Source organism: Salmo salar, chromosome 12 (assembly GCF_965601325.2).
Source record: "Salmo salar chromosome 12, fSalSal1, whole genome shotgun sequence".
Taxonomy (NCBI): Eukaryota; Metazoa; Chordata; class Actinopteri; order Salmoniformes; family Salmonidae; genus Salmo; species Salmo salar.
Window position 1 is genome coordinate 2,861,291 of NC_138302.1, and position 22,386 is coordinate 2,883,676.

Consider the following 22,386-nt stretch of genomic DNA (forward strand, 5'->3'; position numbering starts at 1 on the left):
AAAGAGGTGGGGTTTCAGGTGTCTCCGGAAGGTGGTGATTGACTCCGCTGTCCTGGCGTCGTGAGGGAGCTTGTTCCACCATTGGGGTGCCAGAGCAGCGAACAGTTTTGACTGGGCTGAGCGGGAACTGTGCTTCCTCAGAGGTAGGGGGGCCAGCAGGCCAGTGGTGGATGAACGCAGTGCCCTTGTTTGGGTGTAGGGCCTGATCAGAGCCTGAAGGTATGGAGGTGCCGTTCCCTTCACAGCTCCGTAGGCAATCACCATGGTCTTGTAGCGGATGTGAGCTTCAACTGGAAGCCAGTGGAGAGAGCGGAGGAGCGGGGTGACGTGAGAGAACTTGGGAAGGTTGAACACCAGACGGGCTGCGGCGTTCTGGATGAGTTGTAGGGGTTTAATGGCACAGGCAGGGAGCCCAGCCAACAGCGAGTTGCAGTAATCCAGACGGGAGATGACAAGTGCCTGGATTAGGACCTGCGCCGCTTCCTGTGTGAGGCAGGGTCGTACTCTGCGAATGTTGTAGAGCATGAACCTACAGGATCGGGTCACCGCCTTGATGTTAGTGGAGAACGACAGGGTGTTGTCCAGGATCACGCCAAGGTTCTTAGCACTCTGGGAGGAGGACACAAGGGAGTTGTCAACCGTGATGGCGAGATCATGGAACGGGCAGTCCTTCCCCGGGAGGAAGAGCAGCTCCGTCTTGCCGAGGTTCAGCTTGAGCTGGTGATCCGTCATCCACACTGATATGTCTGACAGACATGCAGAGATGCGATTCGCCTCCTGGTTATCAGAAGGGGGAAAGGAGAAGATTAATTGTGTGTCGTCTGCATAGCACTAATCTAACATACCACTAATCGATGGACTTGTTATGTTAAACTAGGACGTTATATTTTGGTGTATAGTAATTAACCTTATATTATTATAAGGTTATATATATATGTGTATTTATTATAACAGGGCTGTCAATGCGACAAGCCCCAAGTGGATACGCCGTGGGCCAATCAGGAGCCGCGCTGCAGAAAGTTTGCCTTATATGGATAAAAGGAGGGGCGGGATGGTTACGACAATGCGGATATAAAAGCGGGAACCTTGGCAACGGTTTTTATGTCACTTCTGTTTCTTCACTGGCCAGGAGTATAGCTACACTCTCTCTTAATAACACCGCTAAATCTTCCTACTAAAACACAGGTAAGTCATGTAATATTGTAAGTTTGTTTTATTTGTTACATTTCTGTCGAAGTTAATAATTTTGTAGTTAAAGGGGTTAACGTGGATAATATTGTTAGCTAGCTAATTTGTTCCGGTTTCAGAGACTGGCCGTAACGTTACTGGGTGTGTACGGTGTTTTTCTAGCTATCAGAGTTTACACAGGTTTTAAATGTGCTTTCTGGTCGTTTTTAAATGTGTACAGAACTGATTTTTATCTAGCTAGGTAACATTAGTAGTATCTCTGAAGTGGGTGTGCCGTCCTGTCTTATCGTTGACATTGACAGTAAGCTAAATTAAATCGTTAGCATGACGGCCGTCCACTTTTACAATGACTTGCTACCTACTTGTACAAAACATTTTTACATCACGAGTGTTTTTCCCAAATGTAGTTTGATATTTAACTCGCCCTGTTAAAGTGGTTGTAGGGATATCTGGATAATTCGACAAGCATTAAAGTCAGGCTGTTTAACACGTTAAAGTTAGCTAAATGACTTCCTATATATTTTATGACATGTTGAGTAACTTGTTAGATATTGTATGACTATTTGACTCAACAGATGAGTCATTTTTTTTTGGGGGGGGGGGGGGGGGGGGGTCAATATGTCCGTTTTTTAATAGGGAACATTCCACACCCGTTCAAGTTACACGCCTCAACATATGGACTTTAGTGTAATCTGATTGCACGGAAGCTTCTCCTTTTGGAAGGGTTTTCAGGCTAGATTTGAAGCTGTCTGACCTAGCCTCGGTTAGCCGGGGTGTTTATCCCGGGTCCCAGGGAGTGGCCGCTGTCATGGACTAACACATGTCAAAGGGGAGCTCCAGCTATTGCCTTATATGGCGATGCCTCGACCAGAGACACCCAGGCTTCTGTATGGCGGCGCTGTCTGTGTTACTACATGGCACAGTCATCAACTACATCAATAACTTCTCTACTTTACCACTTCACTACACTACTAACCTTTATGCGTAACCTTATAAAGCAGTTTTTTGTTCATGCGTTTGTAGGATAATTGAAATATAGTGGTTGTGTAAACGCTGAGTGACTGGTCTGTAGTGTGGTGTTGAGAGCCACCTAGCGGTCATTCACTGATAGGACGCTGGCTCTATAGTGACAGACAGGCGGCGCACCCGGTAAACACCTCAGTCTAATTTCTGGCTGTTTATCTTCTTTCCCCGGTGCAGAAATGGAAGACGAAATAGCTGCTCTGGTCGTTGATAACGGCTCCGGTATGTGCAAAGCCGGTTTCGCCGGAGATGATGCTCCTCGGGCTGTGTTCCCCTCCATCGTGGGTCGCCCCAGACATCAGGTAATTAACTGTCTGCCATCTTAATTACTGAAATATACCTACTTTATCCGCAATATGTAATTTAATAGTTTCAGTGTTGATATGCAACATTGGAACTGACCCGTTAAGTCTAATCAACATCATTAATACTGTAGATTAGCCATAACTTTCTAGTGAGTACATTGTCACTGACCTGAGTCACTCACTCCAGGGAGTGATGGTTGGCATGGGCCAGAAGGACAGCTACGTTGGAGACGAGGCTCAGAGCAAGAGGGGTATCCTGACGCTGAAGTATCCCATCGAGCACGGCATCGTCACCAACTGGGACGACATGGAGAAGATCTGGCATCACACCTTCTACAACGAGCTGAGAGTGGCACCAGAGGAGCACCCAGTCCTGCTCACTGAGGCCCCCCTCAACCCCAAAGCCAACAGGGAGAAGATGACCCAGGTACGCGTCACTCACCTCTTCCTTTACTGTTTAGTTCTGCCCTCTTCTTCCTCTACCTTCCTTTACTGTTTAGTTCTGCCCTCTTCTTCCTCTACTGTTTAGTTCTGCCCTCTTCTTCCTCTACTGTTTAGTTCTGCCCTCTTCTTCCTCTACTGTTTAGTTCTGCCCTCTTCTTCCTCTACTGTTTAGTTCTGCCCTCTTCTTCCTCTACTGTTTAGTTCTGCCCTCTTCTTCCTCTACTGTTTAGTTCTGCCCTCTTCTTCCTCTACTGTTTAGTTCTGCCCTCTTCTTCCTCTACTGTTTAGTTCTGCCCTCTTCTTCCTCTACTGTTTAGTTCTGCCCTCTTCTTTCTTCTACTGTTTAGTTCTGCCCTCGCCTCCTTCTCACTCTCCTCCTCTCCTCCAGGCCCTCTGTCCTTAGAGCTGATCTGTCAACACCCTCTGGAAGCTTCAGGTCTCCTGTCGGTCTGTTCTACCTCTCTGCATCCTGCTGGCTGCTAGCTAGGACTGACTAGACTAACCTATAGGGCAGCAACAGGACTAGGACTGACTAGATTAACCTGTAGGATAGGACTGACTAGATTAACCTGTAGGACAGCAACAGGACTAATATTGATGACTAGGACTGTGCTGTGAATGAGTTACTCTAGTGGTTTTGTATTGATGTTACAACATGTAGGAATGGCTGCTGTGTTTCTCCACTAATGTAACGTCCGTTTCCCCTCTGACTCACTGGACAGCATGGTCTACTACTGCGTGCTGTGACTCCTGTCGTCCTCCAGCACCGTGACTCACATCCCTCCCCTTTCTCGCTCTCTTCTCCAGATCATGTTTGAGACCTTCAACACCCCTGCCATGTACGTGGCCATCCAGGCCGTGTTGTCCCTGTACGCTTCTGGCCGTACCACCGGTATCGTCATGGACTCTGGCGACGGTGTGACCCACACGGTACCCATCTACGAGGGTTACGCTTTGCCCCACGCCATCCTGCGTCTTGATCTGGCCGGACGCGATCTCACGGACTACCTGATGAAGATCCTGACGGAGCGAGGTTACAGTTTCACCACCACGGCCGAGAGGGAAATCGTACGTGACATCAAGGAGAAGTTGTGCTACGTGGCGTTGGACTTTGAACAGGAGATGGGCACCGCTGCCTCTTCTTCCTCTCTGGAGAAGAGCTACGAGCTACCTGACGGACAGGTCATCACCATCGGTAACGAGAGGTTCCGTTGTCCAGAGGCCCTCTTCCAGCCCTCCTTCCTCGGTGAGTCTTAACTAACCCGTCTGTAACAGCCAATCAGCATCGTCTACAGTGTCCAGTCTGGCAGCCATTTTGTGTTGCAATTTTTGTGACGGCCATGTCTCCTCTCTCCAGGTATGGAGTCTTGCGGTATCCACGAGACGACCTTCAACTCCATCATGAAGTGTGACGTGGACATCCGTAAGGATCTGTACGCCAACACGGTGCTGTCCGGAGGAACGACCATGTACCCCGGTATCGCTGACAGGATGCAGAAGGAGATTACGTCTCTGGCTCCTTCCACCATGAAGATCAAGGTGACTATACACTCCCCGATCTCTGAACCGTTGGTCCTGCTTCCTCCTGTAGTTAACAGGGTTACTCCTTCCTGTTGTAGTGGGCTGGTGTAGTTAGCAGTGTTGGCTGGTGTAGTCAGATATGCTGGAACTACAGTGTGAATGTCTGTACTCATGTTAACGTTACCCCCCCCCTTCCCTCCTCCAGATCATCGCCCCTCCAGAGCGTAAATACTCCGTCTGGATCGGAGGCTCCATCCTGGCTTCTCTCTCCACTTTCCAACAGATGTGGATCAGCAAGCAGGAGTACGACGAGTCCGGTCCCTCCATCGTCCACCGTAAATGCTTCTAAAAAAACAACCTAACCCGTACAGACTCTCACCTTCCCTCGTTCCCATTCCTATGAAGACTCTCTGGTTCGACACGCCGACTTGGGGTCTGGGTTTTTTTTTTGCGTTTGCAGAGCTCCCGTCAGAACACCTTGTCCACAGACGTGTGTTGTCTTCCCCTGCTGTCAGTCTTTCTGAGAGCCTCCCTGTTTGGCTGGATGTGACAGGATGTGATGTCATCATTGTCTGACGGCAGCCTTGTTGACGGTTGTGACTCCTCCTGTTTTTATTTAGTCTCATGTTTATTATGGTCCGCCACCCTTATTGACCTCTATGGAGGTGTTTCCTGTCTCACCCTAATCCCCTCTACCTAATGCACTATTGACCAGGGCCCATAGGGATCTAGTGTGTTATCTAAGGGGTTAGGGTTGTATTTTGGGGGACCTTAACTCTGGGCTCTCTGTGTGTGGGGGAGAGAGGAAAAGCTTAATATGTAAATGATATAAAAACAATTGTTTTTGTACCTATCAGTCTTATACATACATGGTCCAGTTTGTTATGCGAAGAGGTTTGACCTAATGAGGGTAAAGGTGTTCCTCTCTCTGCGAGGCAGGTGTCTCCTGTTGTGGACACGGTACAATACAAAAAAAACAATAAAGTGCACATGTCTATTGAAATGGGTTGTTTTCTCTTCTGTTGATCTGGTTTGTTCCTAGCCTGGCTGCCAGTCTGTTTAGATAACGTCCTGCTCCTTTGTACTTAGTCATAATGCCAGATTGCAGATTTTTTGTTTGTTTTTAAGGCCAGTCTGTTTTATATGACATGGATTATAAAGGGGGGGTGGACCGGTTGCCTGAACAGACTGGTAGCCAGGCTCAATGTTTGACATGGGATCCTTTTTCGCTGCAAAAAAAATGTTGAAGTGGCAAATCCGTATGCCCTATTATTTTGAAGGGGAAGTTCTCCGCTGTCTGAATTTATAGCCTTGGGCGTAGCGCAAACGGGACATTCTGTTAAATGGGGTTGGTCACGATGTGTTCTCTCGTCACTGACTCGGGGAAACCAAGTAGTTTATTAGACTAAAGATTAATAAATTAACTTCACACGGTGGTGAAAGTGCATTTCCATCAAACTTAAACTTATTTTTTACACTAAATAACATCCAGGGTCAACGACCAAAACCCGCCACCAAATGTTCAGAAAGGAGGTATTAGGATCTATACTTTGGTGCTCTATTAGGACTACCAGTCCGAGGCGGCGACAGTAGCTGGATGATTTTAACTTTGGTTTATTTGATCAGGGTGTTTCATTCACCCTGTAGCCCCTGAACAACTTGACTGATGCATTCTGGTCTCTTTTCATACCATCGTAGATCTAAAGATGGCTGTGGTGTTGCGCTACATTTAGTCTTTTTTTTTTCTTCTGTGGTACATATAAAGATTGACGCTTGACTATTTGTGACAAATTTTATTCTCGCTCTTCTGTAAATCTCCCACGTCGAATAGCCGACCTGTTGACCAGACCGTCAGTTCCCAAACCAGACTAGGTACACTTGATATTTAAAGCGACCACTTGAGAAATGCAATGGAAACACATTGAACTTTAGATTTGTATTTAGTTAAGTGAGAAAGTACATGTGTGCACTACGTCCGATCACCCACTGATTTTATTTATGCAGTTTTGACAATATTCGCGGAAACCTTTTCATGTGGGCGTCTGCTAAATGACGTAAATGTAATATGAATATTAAAAACAAGGTATTTTTCCCTCCTGGAAATGTTATTAAATTTAATGTTGCTGATAAAGGGCTGTGCGTAATGACAATGAACACACACCTTTTTCCCCCGATTGAATTCCCATGTACCAACTAAAATATTCCAAGTTAAATGGGTTTCAACTTTACTGGCGCATTGGCTGCCGCGAATGTGCACAATCTAGTCTTGGTACTTGCTGTCTAGACAACAGCATGCAGATATAGCCTACGTGAGCGATAAGTATGCACGAAAAAAAAAAAAAGCCAGGGTGTTTTTCATTTGTCAAACGACAACCAAGCATCGCTCATGTCAACAGAATAAGATCCTCGATATTTATTGGAAAGTAGCATCGAACTCATCACCGTGTACTTTAAACAGGATCGGTGTCCCCCGCTGAAGGGTTCAGCATGAGGTTGTAACAAACAAAAAAATTCCCAGGACATATCTGATATTGTCAGAAAGCTTAAATTGATGTTAATCTAACTGCACTGTCCAATTTACAGTAGCTCTTAGTGGAAAAATACCGTGCTATTGTTTGAGAGTGCAGTTATGAACTTGAAAATGTATCAATAAACCAATTAGGCACATTTGGGCAGTCTTGATACATTTTGAACAGATATGCAATGGTTCATTGGATCAGTCTAAAACTTTGCACATGCCATCATCTAAATTGCACCTGGGCTGGAATAATATATTATGGCCTTTCTCTTACATTTCAAAGATGATGAAAACAAAAATGTTATTTTTTTTTCTTTGTATTATCTTTTACCAGATCTAATGTGTTATATTTCACATTTGCCACAAACTTCAAAGTGTTTCCTTTCAAATGGTATCAAGAATATGCATATCCCTGCTTCATGTCCTGAGTTACAGGAAGTTAGATTTGGGTCATTTTTAGGAGAAGGGGGCTCAGGTCCTGAGCTACAGGAAGTTAGACTTGGGTCGTTTTAGGTGAAGAGGGTTCATATCCCTGCTTCATGTCCTGAGCTACAGGAAGTTAGACTTGGGTCGTTTTAGGTGAAGAGGGTTCATATCCCTGCTTCATGTCCTGAGCTACAGGAAGTTAGATCTGGGTCGTTTTAGGAGAAAAAAGGGTCCGATCTTTACCACTCTGTGAAGTTCATAATTTATTTCATTTGACTGTAGCCTAATAAACTGCGTGGTTTCCCAAGTCCTATTGGGAGGATGGGGACCACACATCATTGAGTGACTCCAAGTTTAGGTTATATCTGGGTGGAGATTTTAGAAAGTCAATTTGGGTGGGGGGGGGCAAACAAACAAACAAAAGCCACAACACATGAATTACACTATATATATATATATATAACAGTGGCAAACGGTGCCCACAAACTGTTAGGGCCTACAACAGTAGAGTCCCAACACCTTACCACTGCTACACCTGGCTATCAGCGGAGCCTTGTCTGGCAGCGAAACAATTAATTCAGCCTCATTTACTGCCTTTTAATAAAAAACACGGCTGATTTTGCTGACTTGCTTAAAAAAATGTGGTTTCTACTGACAATTGAGATGTACAAACTATGGCATAAAGGGGACGACGAGCGGATTAGAGGCAATCCGTAATTTCGATTAAGACATTAATGAGCGAGCTAGGACGGACGAAGTCAATATAACTATTTGTTTAGCACTTTTGAAATGTACAGCAATAGAATTAAGAACACGGCCGTTCTTACAGTGTTCTCCCTGTACACCAAGTCAGAAACCGTAGGATAAATAAAGGGGAAATATAAGCAGACAATGAAAGCTCTTACAATAACAGGTTATTGGCTACATGTGCACCACCAAGTCAGAACAGTAGGTGAAATTAAGAGGTGAAAACAGGCCAAATTATTAGGGTGAGGCACATGAGCTACTAACAGCTTACTATACAACATACACTTAGTATTACTTTCTTAGCTACTATATACATATCTCCCTGGCATATTACATCATTCATGCAGCAGCATACAAGACATTTTTTGGACTCACCTTGTTGCTGTGCTCACTTGAACAGGAAGGTGGCGTGGCTCCAAAAAGGTTGAATCATGATGACGTCAGTGATCTTCAGGACGTAGCTCTGGAGAAAGAGGCCCACGTTCCTGGATTTACAATTCTGAATTGGATGAAAATTCAACATGTATTTTCCCAGTCGTAGGTTGTGTTTTTTCCACGAGTTCCCAGTTGTCTTGAACTCACTAAAGTCAGATTTTGCAGTTTCGGAGTTAACAGTTGTTTTGAACGAGGCACAAATAATGCTTCAAATCATCCAGGTTGCATCACATCCGGGTCGTGATTTGGGAGTCCCATAAGGTTGCGCACAATTGGCCCAGCGTCGTCCGGGGTAGGCCTACATTGTAAATAAGAATTTGTTAACTGACTTGCCTAGTTAAATAAAAAATTAATTAAATTCATTGACAGCATGGCCAATGTTGAATGTTTATCATTTTAAAATAGGAAAAGAGACCCTTAATCTTAAATTTGGATCGCAGGCTAATGATTTGCTCTGCAACGCTTGCAGTTAGCCACTGATTCCTTCCAAATCACTCATCGTTGAATTTTGCGATTTCCAAGTTGTTGTGTAATGTTTATGTACAATGGCCGATGAGCACCGATACGTTTTATCTATTTATTTATATTATTATATATATTTATATCTATTTATCTATTTGTTTCTCATAATCATTTATCTTCATATGACAAGGATGAAAAAGGATTTGCCAGTAGATTGTCGACTTGATTCATGATGATGAAAGTATGATGTTGACATGATCAGTCCAATCAAAGCTACTGTACATATAACGTGATTTGGTTGTCATTTTATCTGTGGCTCAATGACCTTGAGCCTTCTTGGATGGGCACTTCTAATGTAACTCTATGGCAGCACCCAAAAGGGGGCTTTGAATTTTAGAGCTCTACCCTTAGGACTTGGTGGTGACGTAGTGTCCCCATGAGTGACAGAACACTGAGCCAATCACGGCGCAACGCTCCGTATTTTCTGCTGTCTTGCCCCTCCACCACAGAAAGCACTAAGCTGGGCTGAAACACCTGCATTTTGGAGCTGCCTTACAAGTTTGTATGCAGCTTTATTAACTCATTTATATATATATTTTTTTTTTACATTGTTTGCAAACTGATATGTGACACGTATTAATGCCAAAATAACATGCAAAACAGGCAACATGTGGGGCTCAAAACAGGGACCTGCCCTGGATGACGGGGCGTCACTGGCGATGCCCATGCTGTCACAGACGCCATAACCACACAGATACACAGATGTCACACCTTTCCATCTCTATGGGCAAGGACAGACAATATATGACCTTTCCTCTTAAAGAGGAACTTATTTACCATAATGAAAACATTATAAAACTGCCAATTTAGGTGCCACAGGAGAAGTGAAGTCATTTATGTTATTTTATTAGCTAGAATGAACCATCTACTGCATTTTGCCATCCTGATGTAATGTTTCACTAGCCAACTTAAACAATGCTGCTTTATATAATGTTTACATACTCATCTCATATGTATATACTGTACTCTATACCATCTACTGCATCTTGCCTATGCTGTTCGGCCATCACTCATGTATATATTTTATGTACATATTCGTATTCATTCCTTTACACTTGTGTGTATAAGGTAGTTGTTGTGAAATTGTTAGGTTATATTACTTGTTAGATATTACTGCACGGTCGGAACTAGAAGCACAAGCATTTCGTTACACTCACATTAACACCTGCTAACCATGTGTATGTGACAAATAAAATTAGATTTGATTAGAGTGAAAATTACATTCATTTTTATTGGGAAGACAACCATCTCTGGGGGTTTAGGAGGGGGGGAAGACTTTGTAGGTGCGGCTTCCGGGAAAATGTTCCGTCCTCAATGTTCCGGTGTGAAACACAGCGTTTTACTTCCTGTAGTTCCAGCTGTCACATGAAGCCAGTTAGTTCTCTGCTGGTAGACATGTACTGATTAAAACAGTTGCCCTGCAGTTGCCTCGCTCCTGGTTGGACGCCGCGTCGCTACGACAGGTCCTTCTCAACAACGCTCCCAAACACCTGAACTTCTCCCGTTGCCCCACGTTACGACAAACTGTCATCCAATCGTTGACCGGCACCGGAGCGAGAGACCCAACGCGATTGGTCAGCCTGAATCTCAGCGGCATAGGCCACGCCTCCAATTACCCAGAGCGCGGTAGAGCGCGGGGAGAGGAGGAGCTTGTTGCCGAGGCGATGAGCTGGCTGGTCATTGGCTGTCCCGACCTGTCACACCTCAACCTGTTACACACGCACTATCACCACGACAACACGCACACACCCGGGCTGGAGGACAACGCACACCTGTGTACAAGTTTGGCGAAACTCGCAAGCCTCCGTTCGCTGGCGTTGCCCGTTTGCGCTCTGTCGGACGGTTCGCACACGCCGTCTCCTCCTCCTTCCTCTTCCTCCTCCTCTTCCTCCTCTTCCTCTCTGCTGGGTCTGAGGAAGCCGTCGGGCTCCAGACCTACAGGCCGGGCTGTGACGACTCTCTCCCCAGGGAGGGCACCTCCGGGCTGGGTACCCTGCTGTCCGGCTGCCCCCGTCTGGAAGTCCTGGAGTTAACGGGACCCGGTTTCGTCTCCGCTTTGCCGCGTCTCGAGCCGTGCGCCAGGGCGCGTGCGGATCAGAGTGTGTGCGCGTACGCTCGCCGCGTCGGGGACGAGCACATATATACTATTATATACATTATACACTTTATATAGACACATTATACACATTATATACATTACATATACCATTATATACATTAGATATATTATATACATTATACACATTATATATATATATCAACAGGCCTTTCTGTTCTTTATTAGCCACAAATTGCTATACACGTTAAAGAGGAGTGGGAGGCCCCGGTGCACAACTCAGCAAGAGGACAAGGACATTAGAGTGTCTAGTTTGAGAAACAGACACCTCACAAGTCCTCAACTGGCAGCTTCATTAAATAGTTTCCACCAAACACCAGTCTCAACGTCAACAGTGAAGAGGCGACTACGGGACGCTGGCCTTCTAGGCAGAGTTCCTCTGTCCAGTCTCAACGTCAACAGCGAAGAGGCGACTACGGGACGCTGGCCTTCTAGGCAGAGTTCCTCTGTCCAGTCTCAACGTCAACAGCGAAGAGGCGACTACGGGACGCTGGCCTTCTAGGCAGAGTTCCTCTGTCCAGTCTCAACGTCAACAGCGAAGAGGCGACTACGGGACGCTGGCCTTCTAGGCAGAGTTCCTCTGTCCAGTCTCAACGTCAACAGCGAAGAGGCGACTACGGGACGCTGGCCTTCTAGGCAGAGTTCCTCTGTCCAGTCTCAACGTCAACAGCGAAGAGGCGACTACGGGACGCTGGCCTTCTAGGCAGAGTTCCTCTGTCCAGTCTCAACGTCAACAGCGAAGAGGCGACTACGGGACGCTGGCCTTCTAGGCAGAGTTCCTCTGTCCAGTCTCAACGTCAACAGCGAAGAGGCGACTACGGGACGCTGGCCTTCTAGGCAGAGTTCCTCTGTCCAGTCTCAACGTCAACAGCGAAGAGGCGACTACGGGACGCTGGCCTTCTAGGCAGAGTTCCTCTGTCCAGTCTCAACGTCAACAGCGAAGAGGCGACTACGTGACGCTGGCCTTCTAGGCAGAGTTCCTCTGTCCAGTCTCAACGTCAACAGCGAAGAGGCGACTACGGGACGCTGGCCTTCTAGGCAGAGTTCCTCTGTCCAGTCTCAACGTCAACAGCGAAGAGGCGACTACGGGACGCTGGCCTTCTAGGCAGAGTTCCTCTGTCCAGTCTCAACGTCAACAGCGAAGAGGCGACTACGGGACGCTGGCCTTCTAGGCAGAGTTCCTCTGTCCAGTCTCAACGTCAACAGCGAAGAGGCGACTACGGGACGCTGGCCTTCTAGGCAGAGTTCCTCTGTCCAGTCTCAACGGCAACAGCGAAGAGGCGACTACGTGACGCTGGCCTTCTAGGCAGAGTTCCTCTGTCCAGTCTCAACGTCAACAGCGAAGAGGCGACTACGGGACGCTGGCCTTCTAGGCAGAGTTCCTCTGTCCAGTCTCAACGTCAACAGCGAAGAGGCGACTACGGGACGCTGGCCTTCTAGGCAGAGTTCCTCTGTCCAGTCTCAACGTCAACAGCGAAGAGGCGACTACGGGACGCTGGCCTTCTAGGCAGAGTTCCTCTGTCCAGTCTCAACGTCAACAGCGAAGAGGCGACTACGGGACGCTGGCCTTCTAGGCAGAGTTCCTCTGTCCAGTCTCAACGTCAACAGCGAAGAGGCGACTACGGGACGCTGGCCTTCTAGGCAGAGTTCCTCTGTCCAGTCTCAACGTCAACAGCGAAGAGGTGACTACGGGACGCTGGCCTTCTAGGCAGAGTTCCTCTGTCCAGTCTCAACGTCAACAGTGAAGAGGCGACTCCAGGATGCTGGCCTTCCAGGCTGAGTTCCTCTGTCCAGTCTCAACGTCAACAGTGAAGAGGCGACTCCAGGATGCTGACCTTCTAGGCGGAGTTCCTCTGTCCAGTGTCTGTGTTATTTTTCCCATCTTAATCTTTTATTTGTATTGGCCAGTCTGAGATATGGCTTTTTCTTTGCAACTCTGCCTAGAAGGCCAGCATCCCGGAGTCGCCTCGTCACTGTTGACGTTGAGACTGGTGTTTTGTGGGTCTGTTTCTCAAACTAGACAGTCTAATGTACTTGTCATTTTGCTCAGTTGTGCACCGGGGCCTCCCACTCCTCTTTCTATTCTGGTTAGAGCCAGTTTGCTCTGTTCTGTGAAGGGAGTAGCACACAGCGTTGTACGAGATCTTCAATTTCTTGGCAATTTCTCACATGGAATAGCCTTCATTTCTCAGAACAAGAATAGACTGACGAGTTTCAGAAGAAAGTTATTTGTTTCTGGCCATTTTGAGCCTGTCATCGAACCCACAAATGCTGATGCTCCAGATACTCAACTAGTCTAAAGAAGGCCAGTTTTATTGCTTCTTTAATCAAAACAACTGTTTTTAGCTGTGCTAACATAATTGAAAAAGGGTTTTCTAATGATCAATTAGCCTTTTAAAATGATGAACTTGGATTAGCTAACACAACGTGCCATTGAAACACAGGAGTGATGGTTGCTGATAATGGGCCTCTGTACGCCTACGTAGATATTCCATTAAAAAATCAACCGTTTCCAGCTACAATAGAAATGTCCTTGTTTTTTAAAGAAAAGCACATTTTTTTTGTCCATTAAAATAACATCAAATTGATCAGAAATACAGTGTAGACATTGCTAATGTTGTAAATGACTAAGTGAACCCAAACTTTTGAACAGTAGTGTACCTATACATTAAACACATTATATACAATATATATACACATTTTATACATTATACACATTATATACACACATTTGATACATTATACACATTATATACACACATTTTATAAGTTATACACATTAAAACATTTATATATACATGCATTATATACATTATATGCATTATATATATATACATTATATACATTTATATACATTATACACATTTATATACATTATACACATTATATATATATACATTATACACATTTATATACATATGCATTATATACACATGATACACTTTATATATGTACATTATACACATTTATATACATTATGCACATTTGATACATTATACACATTAAATACTTTATATATACATGCATTATATACTTTATATGGATTATATATATATACATTATACACATTATATATATATATATATATATATATATATATATATATGTGTGTGTATATATACATACATTATACACATTTATATACATACAGTTTCTCTTTGCTTATTTGAGCTGTTCTTGCCATAATATGGACTTGGTATTTTACCAAATAGGTCTATCTTCTGTATACCAACCCTACCTTGTTACAACACAACTGATTGGCCCAAACGCGTTAAGAAGGAAAGAAATTCCACATTTATTAACTTTTTAACAAGGCACACCTGTTAACTGAAATGCATTCCAGGTGACTATCTCATGAAGCTGGTTGAGAGAATGCCAAGAGTGTTTCAAAGCTGTCATCAAGTCAAAAGGGTGGCTACTTTGAAGAATCTAAAATATATTTTGATTTGTTTTAAGACTTTTTTTTTTGGTTACTACATGATTCCATATGTGTTTTATTTCATCGTTTTAATGTCTTCACTATTATTCTACAATGTAGAAAATAGTAAAAAATAAAATAAAAACCCTGGAAAGAGAAGTTGTGTCCAAACTTTTGACTGGTTCTGTGTATAATGTGTGTGTAGGTTGGAGCAGCCCTACCTGGTGTGCAACGGTGCATTCTGGGAGGCGTTGTCATGCTGCTCTCGTCTCTGCCGCCTCTGTCTCGTCTCGCGGAACGGAACCTTCCACCCCGCCGCCGTGGTTACCTTCATGGAGTGTTGCCGCGACGTCACGGTGTGTCACATGTTCTTGGGCGGAACTCTGGCGGCGTGTCGCACGCTGCAGAAAACGCTGCTAGACCGGTGAGTCCGTCTCTCTCTCTGTCTGATCGGTGTGAGTCTTGTCTCTCTGTCTGATCGGTGTGAGTCTGTCTCTCTGTCTGATCGGTGTGAGTCTTGTCTCTCTGTCTGATCGGTGTGAGTCTGTCTCTCTGTCTGATGGGTGTGAGTCTGTCTCTCTGTCTGATCGGTGTGAGTCTGTCTGATCGGTGTGAGTCTGTCTCTCCGTCTGATCGGTGTGAGTCTGTCTCTCTGTCTGATCGGTGTGAGTCTGTCTCTCTCTGTCTGATTGGTGTGAGTCTGTCTCTCTGTCTGATCGGTGTGAGTCTGTCTCTCTGTCTGATCGGTGTGAGTCTGTCTCTCTCTCTCTCTCTCTGTCTGATCGGTGTGAGTCTGTCTCTCTCTCTCTCTGTCTGATCGGTGTGAGTCTGTCTCTCTCTCTCTGTCTGATCGGTGTGAGTCTGTCTCTCTGTCTGATCTGTCTGATCTGTGTGAGTCTGTCTCTCTCTCTCTCTGTCTGATCGGTGTGAGTCTGTCTCTCTGTCTGATCGGTGTGAGTCTGTCTCTCTGTCTGATCGGTGTGAGTCTGTCTGATCGGTGTGAGTCTTGTCTCTCTGTCTGATCTGTGTGAGTCTGTCTCTCTGTCTGATCGGTGTGAGTCTGTCTCTCTGTCTGATCGGTGTGAGTCTGTCTCTCTCTCTCTCTGTCTGATCGGTGTGAGTCTGTCTCTCTCTCTCTCTGTCTGATCGGTGTGAGTCTGTCTCTCTCTCTCTGTCTGATCGGTGTGAGTCTGTCTCTCTCTCTCTCTGTCTGATCTGTGTGAGTCTGTCTCTCTCTCTGTCTGATCGGTGTGAGTCTGTCTCTCTGTCTGATCGGTGTGAGTCTGTCTCTGTCTGATCGGTGTGAGTCTGTCTCTCTCTGTCTGATCGGTGTGAGTCTGTCTCTCTCTGTCTGATCGGTGTGAGTCTGTCTCTCTCTGTCTGATCGTTGTGAGTCTGTCTCTCTCTGTCTGATCGGTGTGAGTCTGTCTCTCTCTGTCTGATCGGTGTGAGTCTGTCTCTCTCTGTCTAATCGGTGTGAGTCTGTCTCTCTCTCTCTGTCTGATCGGTGTGAGTCTGTCTCTCTGTCTGATCGGTGTGAGTCTGTCTCTCTCTCTCTCTGTCTGATCGGTGTGAGTCTGTCTCTCTGTCTGATCGGTGTGAGTCTGTCTCTCTGTCTGATCGGTGTGAGTCTGTCTCTCTCTGTCTGATCGGTGTGAGTCTGTCTCTCTGTCTGATCGGTGTGAGTCTTGTCTCTCTGTCTGATCGGTGTGAGTCTGTCTCTCTGTCTGATCGGTGTGAGTCTGTCTCGCTGTCTGATCGGTGTGAGTCTGTCTCTCTCTGTCTGATCGGTGTGAGTCTGTCTCTCTCTGTCTGATCGGTGTGAGAGTGTCTCTCTCTGTCTAATCGGTGTGAGTCTGTCTCTCTGTCTGATCGGTGTGAGTCTGTCTCTCTCTCTCTCTCTGTCTGATCTGTGTGAGTCTGTCTCTCTCTCTGTCTAATCGGTGTGAGTCTGTCTCTCTGTCTGATCGGTGTGAGTCTGTCTCTCTCTCTCTCTCTCTGTCTGATCTGTGTGAGTCTGTCTCTCTGTCTAATCGGTGTGAGTCTGTCTCTCTGTCTGATCTGTGTGAGTCTGTCTCTCTCTCTGTCTGATCAGTGTGAGTCTGTCTCTCTGTCTAATCGGTGTGAGTCTGTCTCTCTCTGTCTGATCGGTGTGAGTCTGTCTCTCTGTCTGATCGGTGTGAGTCTGTCTCTCTGTCTGATCGGTGTGAGTCTGTCTCTCTGTCTGATCGGTGTGAGTCTGTCTCTCTGTCTGATCGGTGTGAGTCTGTCTCTCTGTCTGATCGGTGTGAGTCTGTCTCTCTGTCTAATCGGTGTGAGTCTGTCTCTCTGTCTGATCGGTGTGAGTCTGTCTCTCTGTCTGATCGGTGTGAGTCTCTCTCTCTCTGTCTGATCGGTGTGAGTCTGTCTCTCTGTCTGATCGGTGTGAGTCTGTCTCTCTGTCTGATCGGTGTGAGTCTGTCTCTCTGTCTGATCGGTGTGAGTCTGTCTCTCTGTCTGATCGGTGTGAGTCTGTCTGATCGGTGTGAGTCTGTCTGATCGGTGTGAGTCTTGTCTCTCTGTCTAATCGGTGTGAGTCTGTCTCTCTGTCTGATCGGTGTGAGTCTGTCTCTCTGTCTGATCGGTGTGAGTCTGTCTCTCTGTCTGATCGGTGTGAGTCTGTCTGATCGGTGTGAGTCTGTCTCTCTGTCTGATCGGTGTGAGTCTGTCTCTCTGTCTGATCGGTGTGAGTCTGTCTCTCTCTGTTTGATCTGTGTGAGTCTGTCTCTCTGTCTGATCGGTGTGAGTCTGTCTCTCTGTCTGATCGGTGTGAGTCTGTCTCTCTCTGTCTGATCGGTGTGAGTCTGTCTCTCTCTGTTTGATCTGTGTGAGTCTGTCTCTCTGTCTGATCGGTAAAAAGATCTGATGATGAAGTGAAAATTAATTCTCACTGGTTTTGGACTTTCAGACAATACATACTTTTGTCACGGTGGATACCACATCTTAAGGTCCATATCGATATTTATAAATTTAGAATTAAATCAATGTTGATTTTTCAGGGGTTGTGGAATTTCAGACAATACATTTTGGCACGGTGGTTTCAACATCACTGTCAAAATGTGTGCCTAGTGGTTAGAGCATAGAGGCGGCAGATATCCTAGTGGTTAGAGTGCAGGGGCAGCAGGGTATCCTAGTGGTTAGAGTGCAGAGGCGGCAGGTAGCCTAGTGGTTAGAGTGTAGAGGCGGCAGGTAGCCTAGTGGTTAGAGAGGAGGGGCGGCAGGGTAACCTAGTGGTTAAAGCAGGTAGCCTAGTGGTTAGAGTGCAGGGTCGGCAGGTAGCCTAGTGTTTAGAGTGTAGAGGCGGCAGGTAGCCTAGTGGTTAGAGTGTAGAGGCGGCAGGTAGCCTAGTGGTTAGAGTGTAGAGGCGGCAGGTAGCCTAGTGGTTAGAATGTAGAGGCGGCAGGTAGCCTCGTGGTTAGAGTGTAGAGGCGGCAGGTAGCCTCGCGGTTATAGTGTAGAGGAGGCAGGTAGCCTAGTGGTTAGAGTGGAGGGGCGGCAGGTAGCCTAGTGGTTAGAGTGTAGGGGCGGCAGGTAGCCTAGTGGTTAGAGTGTAGAGGCGGCAGGTAGCCTAGTGGTTAGAGTGTAGAGGCGGCAGGTAGCCTAGTGGTTAGAGTGTAGAGGCGGCAGGTAGCCTAGTGGTTAGAATGTAGAGGCGGCAGGTAGCCTAGTGGTTAGAGTGTAGAGGCGGCAGGTAGCCTAGTGGTTAGAGTGTAGAGGCGGCAGGTAGCCTAGTGGTTAGAGTGTAGGGGCGGTAGGTATACTAGTGGTTAGAGAGGAGGGGCGGCAGGGTAACCTAGTGGTTAAAGCAGGTAGCCTAGTGGTTAGAGTGCAGGGTCGGCAGGTAGCCTAGTGTTTAGAGTGTAGAGGCGGCAGGTAGCCTAGTGGTTAGAGTGTAGAGGCGGCAGGTAGCCTAGTGGTTAGAGTGTAGAGGCGGCAGGTAGCCTAGTGGTTAGAGTGTAGAGGCGGCAGGTAGCCTAGTGGTTAGAGTGTAGAGGCTGCAGGTAGCCTAGTGGTTAGAGTGTAGAGGCGGCAGGTAGCCTAATGGTTAGAGTGGAGGGGGGGGGGGGGGCAGGTAGCCTCGTGGTTAGAGTATAGAGGCCGGGGAGCAGGTAGCCTCGTGGTTAGAGTGTAGAGGCGGGGGGACAGGTAGCCTCGTGGTTAGAGTTTAGAGGCGGCAGGTAGCCTCGCGGTTAGAGTGTAGAGGCGACAGGTAGCCTCGTGGTTAGAGTGTAGAGGCGGCAGGTGTCCTAGTGGTTAGAGTGTAGAGGCGGCAGGTAGCCTCGTGGTTAGAGTGTAGGGACGGCAGGTAGCCTAGTGGTTAGAGTGTAGAGGCGGCAGGTAGCCTAGAGGTTAGAGTGTAGAGGAGGCAGGTAGCCTAGTGGTTAGAGTGTAGAGGCGTTACGTGTCCTAGTGGTTAGAGTGTAGAGGCGGCAGTTAGACTAGTGGTTAGAGTGTAGAGGCGGCAGGTAGACTAGTGGTTAGAGTGTAGGGGCGGCAGGTAGCCTAGTGGTTAGAGTGTAGGGGCGGCAGGTAGCCTAGTGGTTAGAGTGTAGAGGCGTTAGGTGTCTTAGTGGTTAGAGTGTAGAGGCGGCAGTTAGACTAGTGGTTAGAGTGGAGGGGCGGCAGGTAGACTAGTGGTTAGAGTGTAGAGGCGGCAGGTAGCCTAGTGGTTAGAGTGTAGAGGCGGCAGGTATCCTGGTGGTTAGAGTGTAGAGGCGGCAGGTAGCATAATGGTTAGCGTGGAGGGGGGGGGGGCAGGTAGCCTCGTGGTTAGAGTGTAGAGGCGGGGGGGCAGGTAGCTTCGTGGTTAGAGTGTAGAGGCGGCAGGTAGCCTCGTGGTTAGAGTGTAGAGGCGGCAGGTAGCCTAGTGGTTAGAGTGGAGGGGCGGCAGGTAGCCTAGTGGTTAGAGTGGAGGGGCGGCAGGTGTCCTAGTGGTTAGAGTGTAGAGGCGGCAGGTAGCCTAGAGGTTAGAGTGTAGAGGCGGCAGTTAGACTAGTGGTTAGAGTGGAGAGGGCGGCAGGTAGCCTAGTGGTTAGAGTGGAGAGTGTAGAGGCGGCAGGTAACCTAGTGGTTAGAGTGGAGGGGGCGGCAAGTAGCCTAGTTGTTAGAGGTAGACTAGTGGTTAGAGTGTAGAGGAGGCAGGTAGCCTAGTGGTTAGAGTGGAGGGGCGGCAGGTAGCCTAGTGGTTAGAGTGTAGAGGCTGCAGGTAGACTAGTGGTTAGAGTGTAGAGGCGGCAGGTAGCCTAGTGGTTAGAGTGTAGAGGCGGCAGGTAGCCTAGTGGTTAGAGTGTAGAGTGTAGAGGCGGCAGGTAGCCTAGTGGTTAGAGTGGAGGGGGCGGCAGGTAGCCTGGTTGTTAGAGGTAGACTAGTGGTTAGAGTGTAGCGGGCGGCAGGTAGCCTAGTGGTTAGAGTGTAGAGGAGGCAGGTAGCCTAGTGGTTAGAGTGGAGGGGGCGACAGGTAGCCTGGTTGTTAGAGGTAGACTAGTGGTTAGAGTGTAGCGGGCGGCAGGTAGCCTAGTGGTTAGAGTGTAGAGGAGGCAGGTAGCCTAGTGGTTAGAGTGGAGGGGCGGCAGGTAGCCTAGTGGTTAGAGTGTATGGGGGCGGCAGGGTAGCCTAGTGGTTAGAGTGGAGGGGGCGGCAAGTAGCCTAGTTGTTAGAGGTAGACTAGTGGTTAGAGTGTAGAGGAGGCAGGTAGCCTAGTGGTTAGAGTGTAGAGGCGGCAGGTAGCCTAGTGGTTAGAGTGTAGAGGCGGCAGGTAGCCTAGTGGTTAGAGTGTAGAGGCGGCAGGTAGCCTAGTGGTTAGAGTGTAGAGTGTAGAGGCGGCAGGTAGCCTAGTGGTTAGAGTGGAGGGGGCGGCAGGCAGCCTGGTTGTTAGAGGTAGACTAGTGGTTAGAGTGTAGCGGGCGGCAGGTAGCCTAGTGGTTAGAGTGTAGAGGAGGCAGGTAGCCTAGTGGTTAGAGTGGAGGGGTGGCAGGTAGCCTAGTGGTTAGAGAAAAGAGGTAGCAGGTAGCCTAGTGGTTAGAGTGTAGAGGCGGCAGGTAGCCTAGTGGTTAGAGTGTAGAGTGTAGAGGCGGCAGGTAGCCTAGTGGTTAGAGTGGAGGGGACGGCAGGTAGCCTGGTTGTTAGAGGTAGACTAGTGGTTAGAGTGTAGCGGGCGGCAGGTAGCCTAGTGGTTAGAGTGTAGAGGAGGCAGGTACCCTAGTGGTTAGAGTGGAGGGGTGGCAGGTAGCCTAGTGGTTAGAGAAAAGAGGTAGCAGGTAGCCTAGTGGTTAGAATGGAGGGGCGGCAGGTAGCCTAGTGGTTAGAGTGTAGAGGCGGCAGGTATCCTGGTGGTTAGAGTGGAGGGGGGGGGCAGGTAGCCTCGTGGTTAGAGTGTAGAGGCGGGGGGGCAGGTAGCTTCGTGGTTAGAGTGTAGAGGCGGCAGGTAGCCTAGTGGTTAGAGTGGAGGGGCGGCAGGTAGCCTAGTGGTTAGAGTGTAGAGGCGGCAGGTAGCCTAGTGGTTAGAGTGTAGAGGCGGCAGGTAGCCTAGTGGTTAGAGTGTAGAGTGTAGAGGTGGCAGGTAGCCTAGTGGTTAGAGTGGAGGGGGCGGCAGGTAGCCTGGTTGTTAGAGGTAGACTAGTGGTTAGAGTGTAGCGGGCGGCAGGTAGCCTAGTGGTTAGAGTGTAGAGGAGGCAGGTAGCCTAGTGGTTAGAGTGGAGGGGTGGCAGGTAGCCTAGTGGTTAGAGAAAAGAGGTAGCAGGTAGCCTAGTGGTTAGAGTGGAGGGGCGGCAGGTAGCCTAGTGGTTAGAGTGTATGGGGGCGGCAGGGTAGCCTAGTGGTTAGAGTGTAGAGGCGGCAGGTAGCCTAGTGGTTAGAGTGTAGAGGCGGCAGGTAGCCTAGTGGTTAGAGTGTAGAGTGTAGAGGCGGCAGGTAGCCTAGTGGTTAGAGTGGAGGGGGCGGCAGGCAGCCTGGTTGTTAGAGGTAGACTAGTGGTTAGAGTGTAGCGGGCGGCAGGTAGCCTAGTGGTTAGAGTGTAGAGGAGGCAGGTAGCCTAGTGGTTAGAGTGGAGGGGTGGCAGGTAGCCTAGTGGTTAGAGAAAAGAGGTAGCAGGTAGCCTAGTGGTTAGAGTGTAGAGGGGGCAGGTAGCCTAGTGGTTAGAGTGTAGAGTGTTAAGGCGGCAGGTAGCCTAGTGGTTAGAGTGGAGGGGGCGGCAGGTAGCCTGGTTGTTAGAGGTAGACTAGTGGTTAGAGTGTAGCGGGCGGCAGGTAGCCTAGTGGTTAGAGTGTAGAGGAGGCAGGTACCCTAGTGGTTAGAGTGGAGGGGTGGCAGGTAGCCTAGTGGTTAGAGAAAAGAGGTAGCAGGTAGCCTAGTGGTTAGAATGGAGGGGCGGCAGGTAGCCTAGTGGTTAGAGTGTAGAGGCGGCAGGTATCCTGGTGGTTAGAGTGGAGGGGGGGGGCAGGTAGCCTCGTGGTTAGAGTGTAGAGGCGGGGGGGCAGGTAGCTTCGTGGTTAGAGTGTAGAGGCGGCAGGTAGCCTCGTGGTTAGAGTGTAGAGGCGGTAGGTAGCCTAGTGGTTAGAGTGGAGGGGCGGCAGGTAGCCTAGTGGTTAGAGTGTAGAGGCGGCAGGTAGCCTAGTGGTTAGAGTGGAGGGGGCGGCAGGTAGCCTGGTTGTTAGAGGTAGACTAGTGGTTAGAGTGTAGCGGGCGG

General features: G+C 48.0%; 1 protein-coding gene across 1 annotated transcript; it reads left to right on the plus strand.

Annotated features, from left to right (window-relative positions):
- Positions 1-439: 439 nt before the first annotated feature.
- LOC106564005 (actin, cytoplasmic 1) lies at positions 440-5,484 on the plus strand. Its single transcript, XM_014129966.3, has 6 exons — positions 440-1,185; positions 2,389-2,513; positions 2,704-2,943; positions 3,768-4,206; positions 4,318-4,499; positions 4,687-5,484. The coding sequence occupies exons 2-6, from the start codon at positions 2,391-2,393 to the stop codon at positions 4,828-4,830; spliced, it is 1,128 nt and encodes a 375-aa protein (XP_013985441.1). The 5' UTR covers positions 440-1,185; positions 2,389-2,390; the 3' UTR covers positions 4,831-5,484.
- The last annotated feature ends 16,902 nt before the right edge of the window (positions 5,485-22,386 follow it).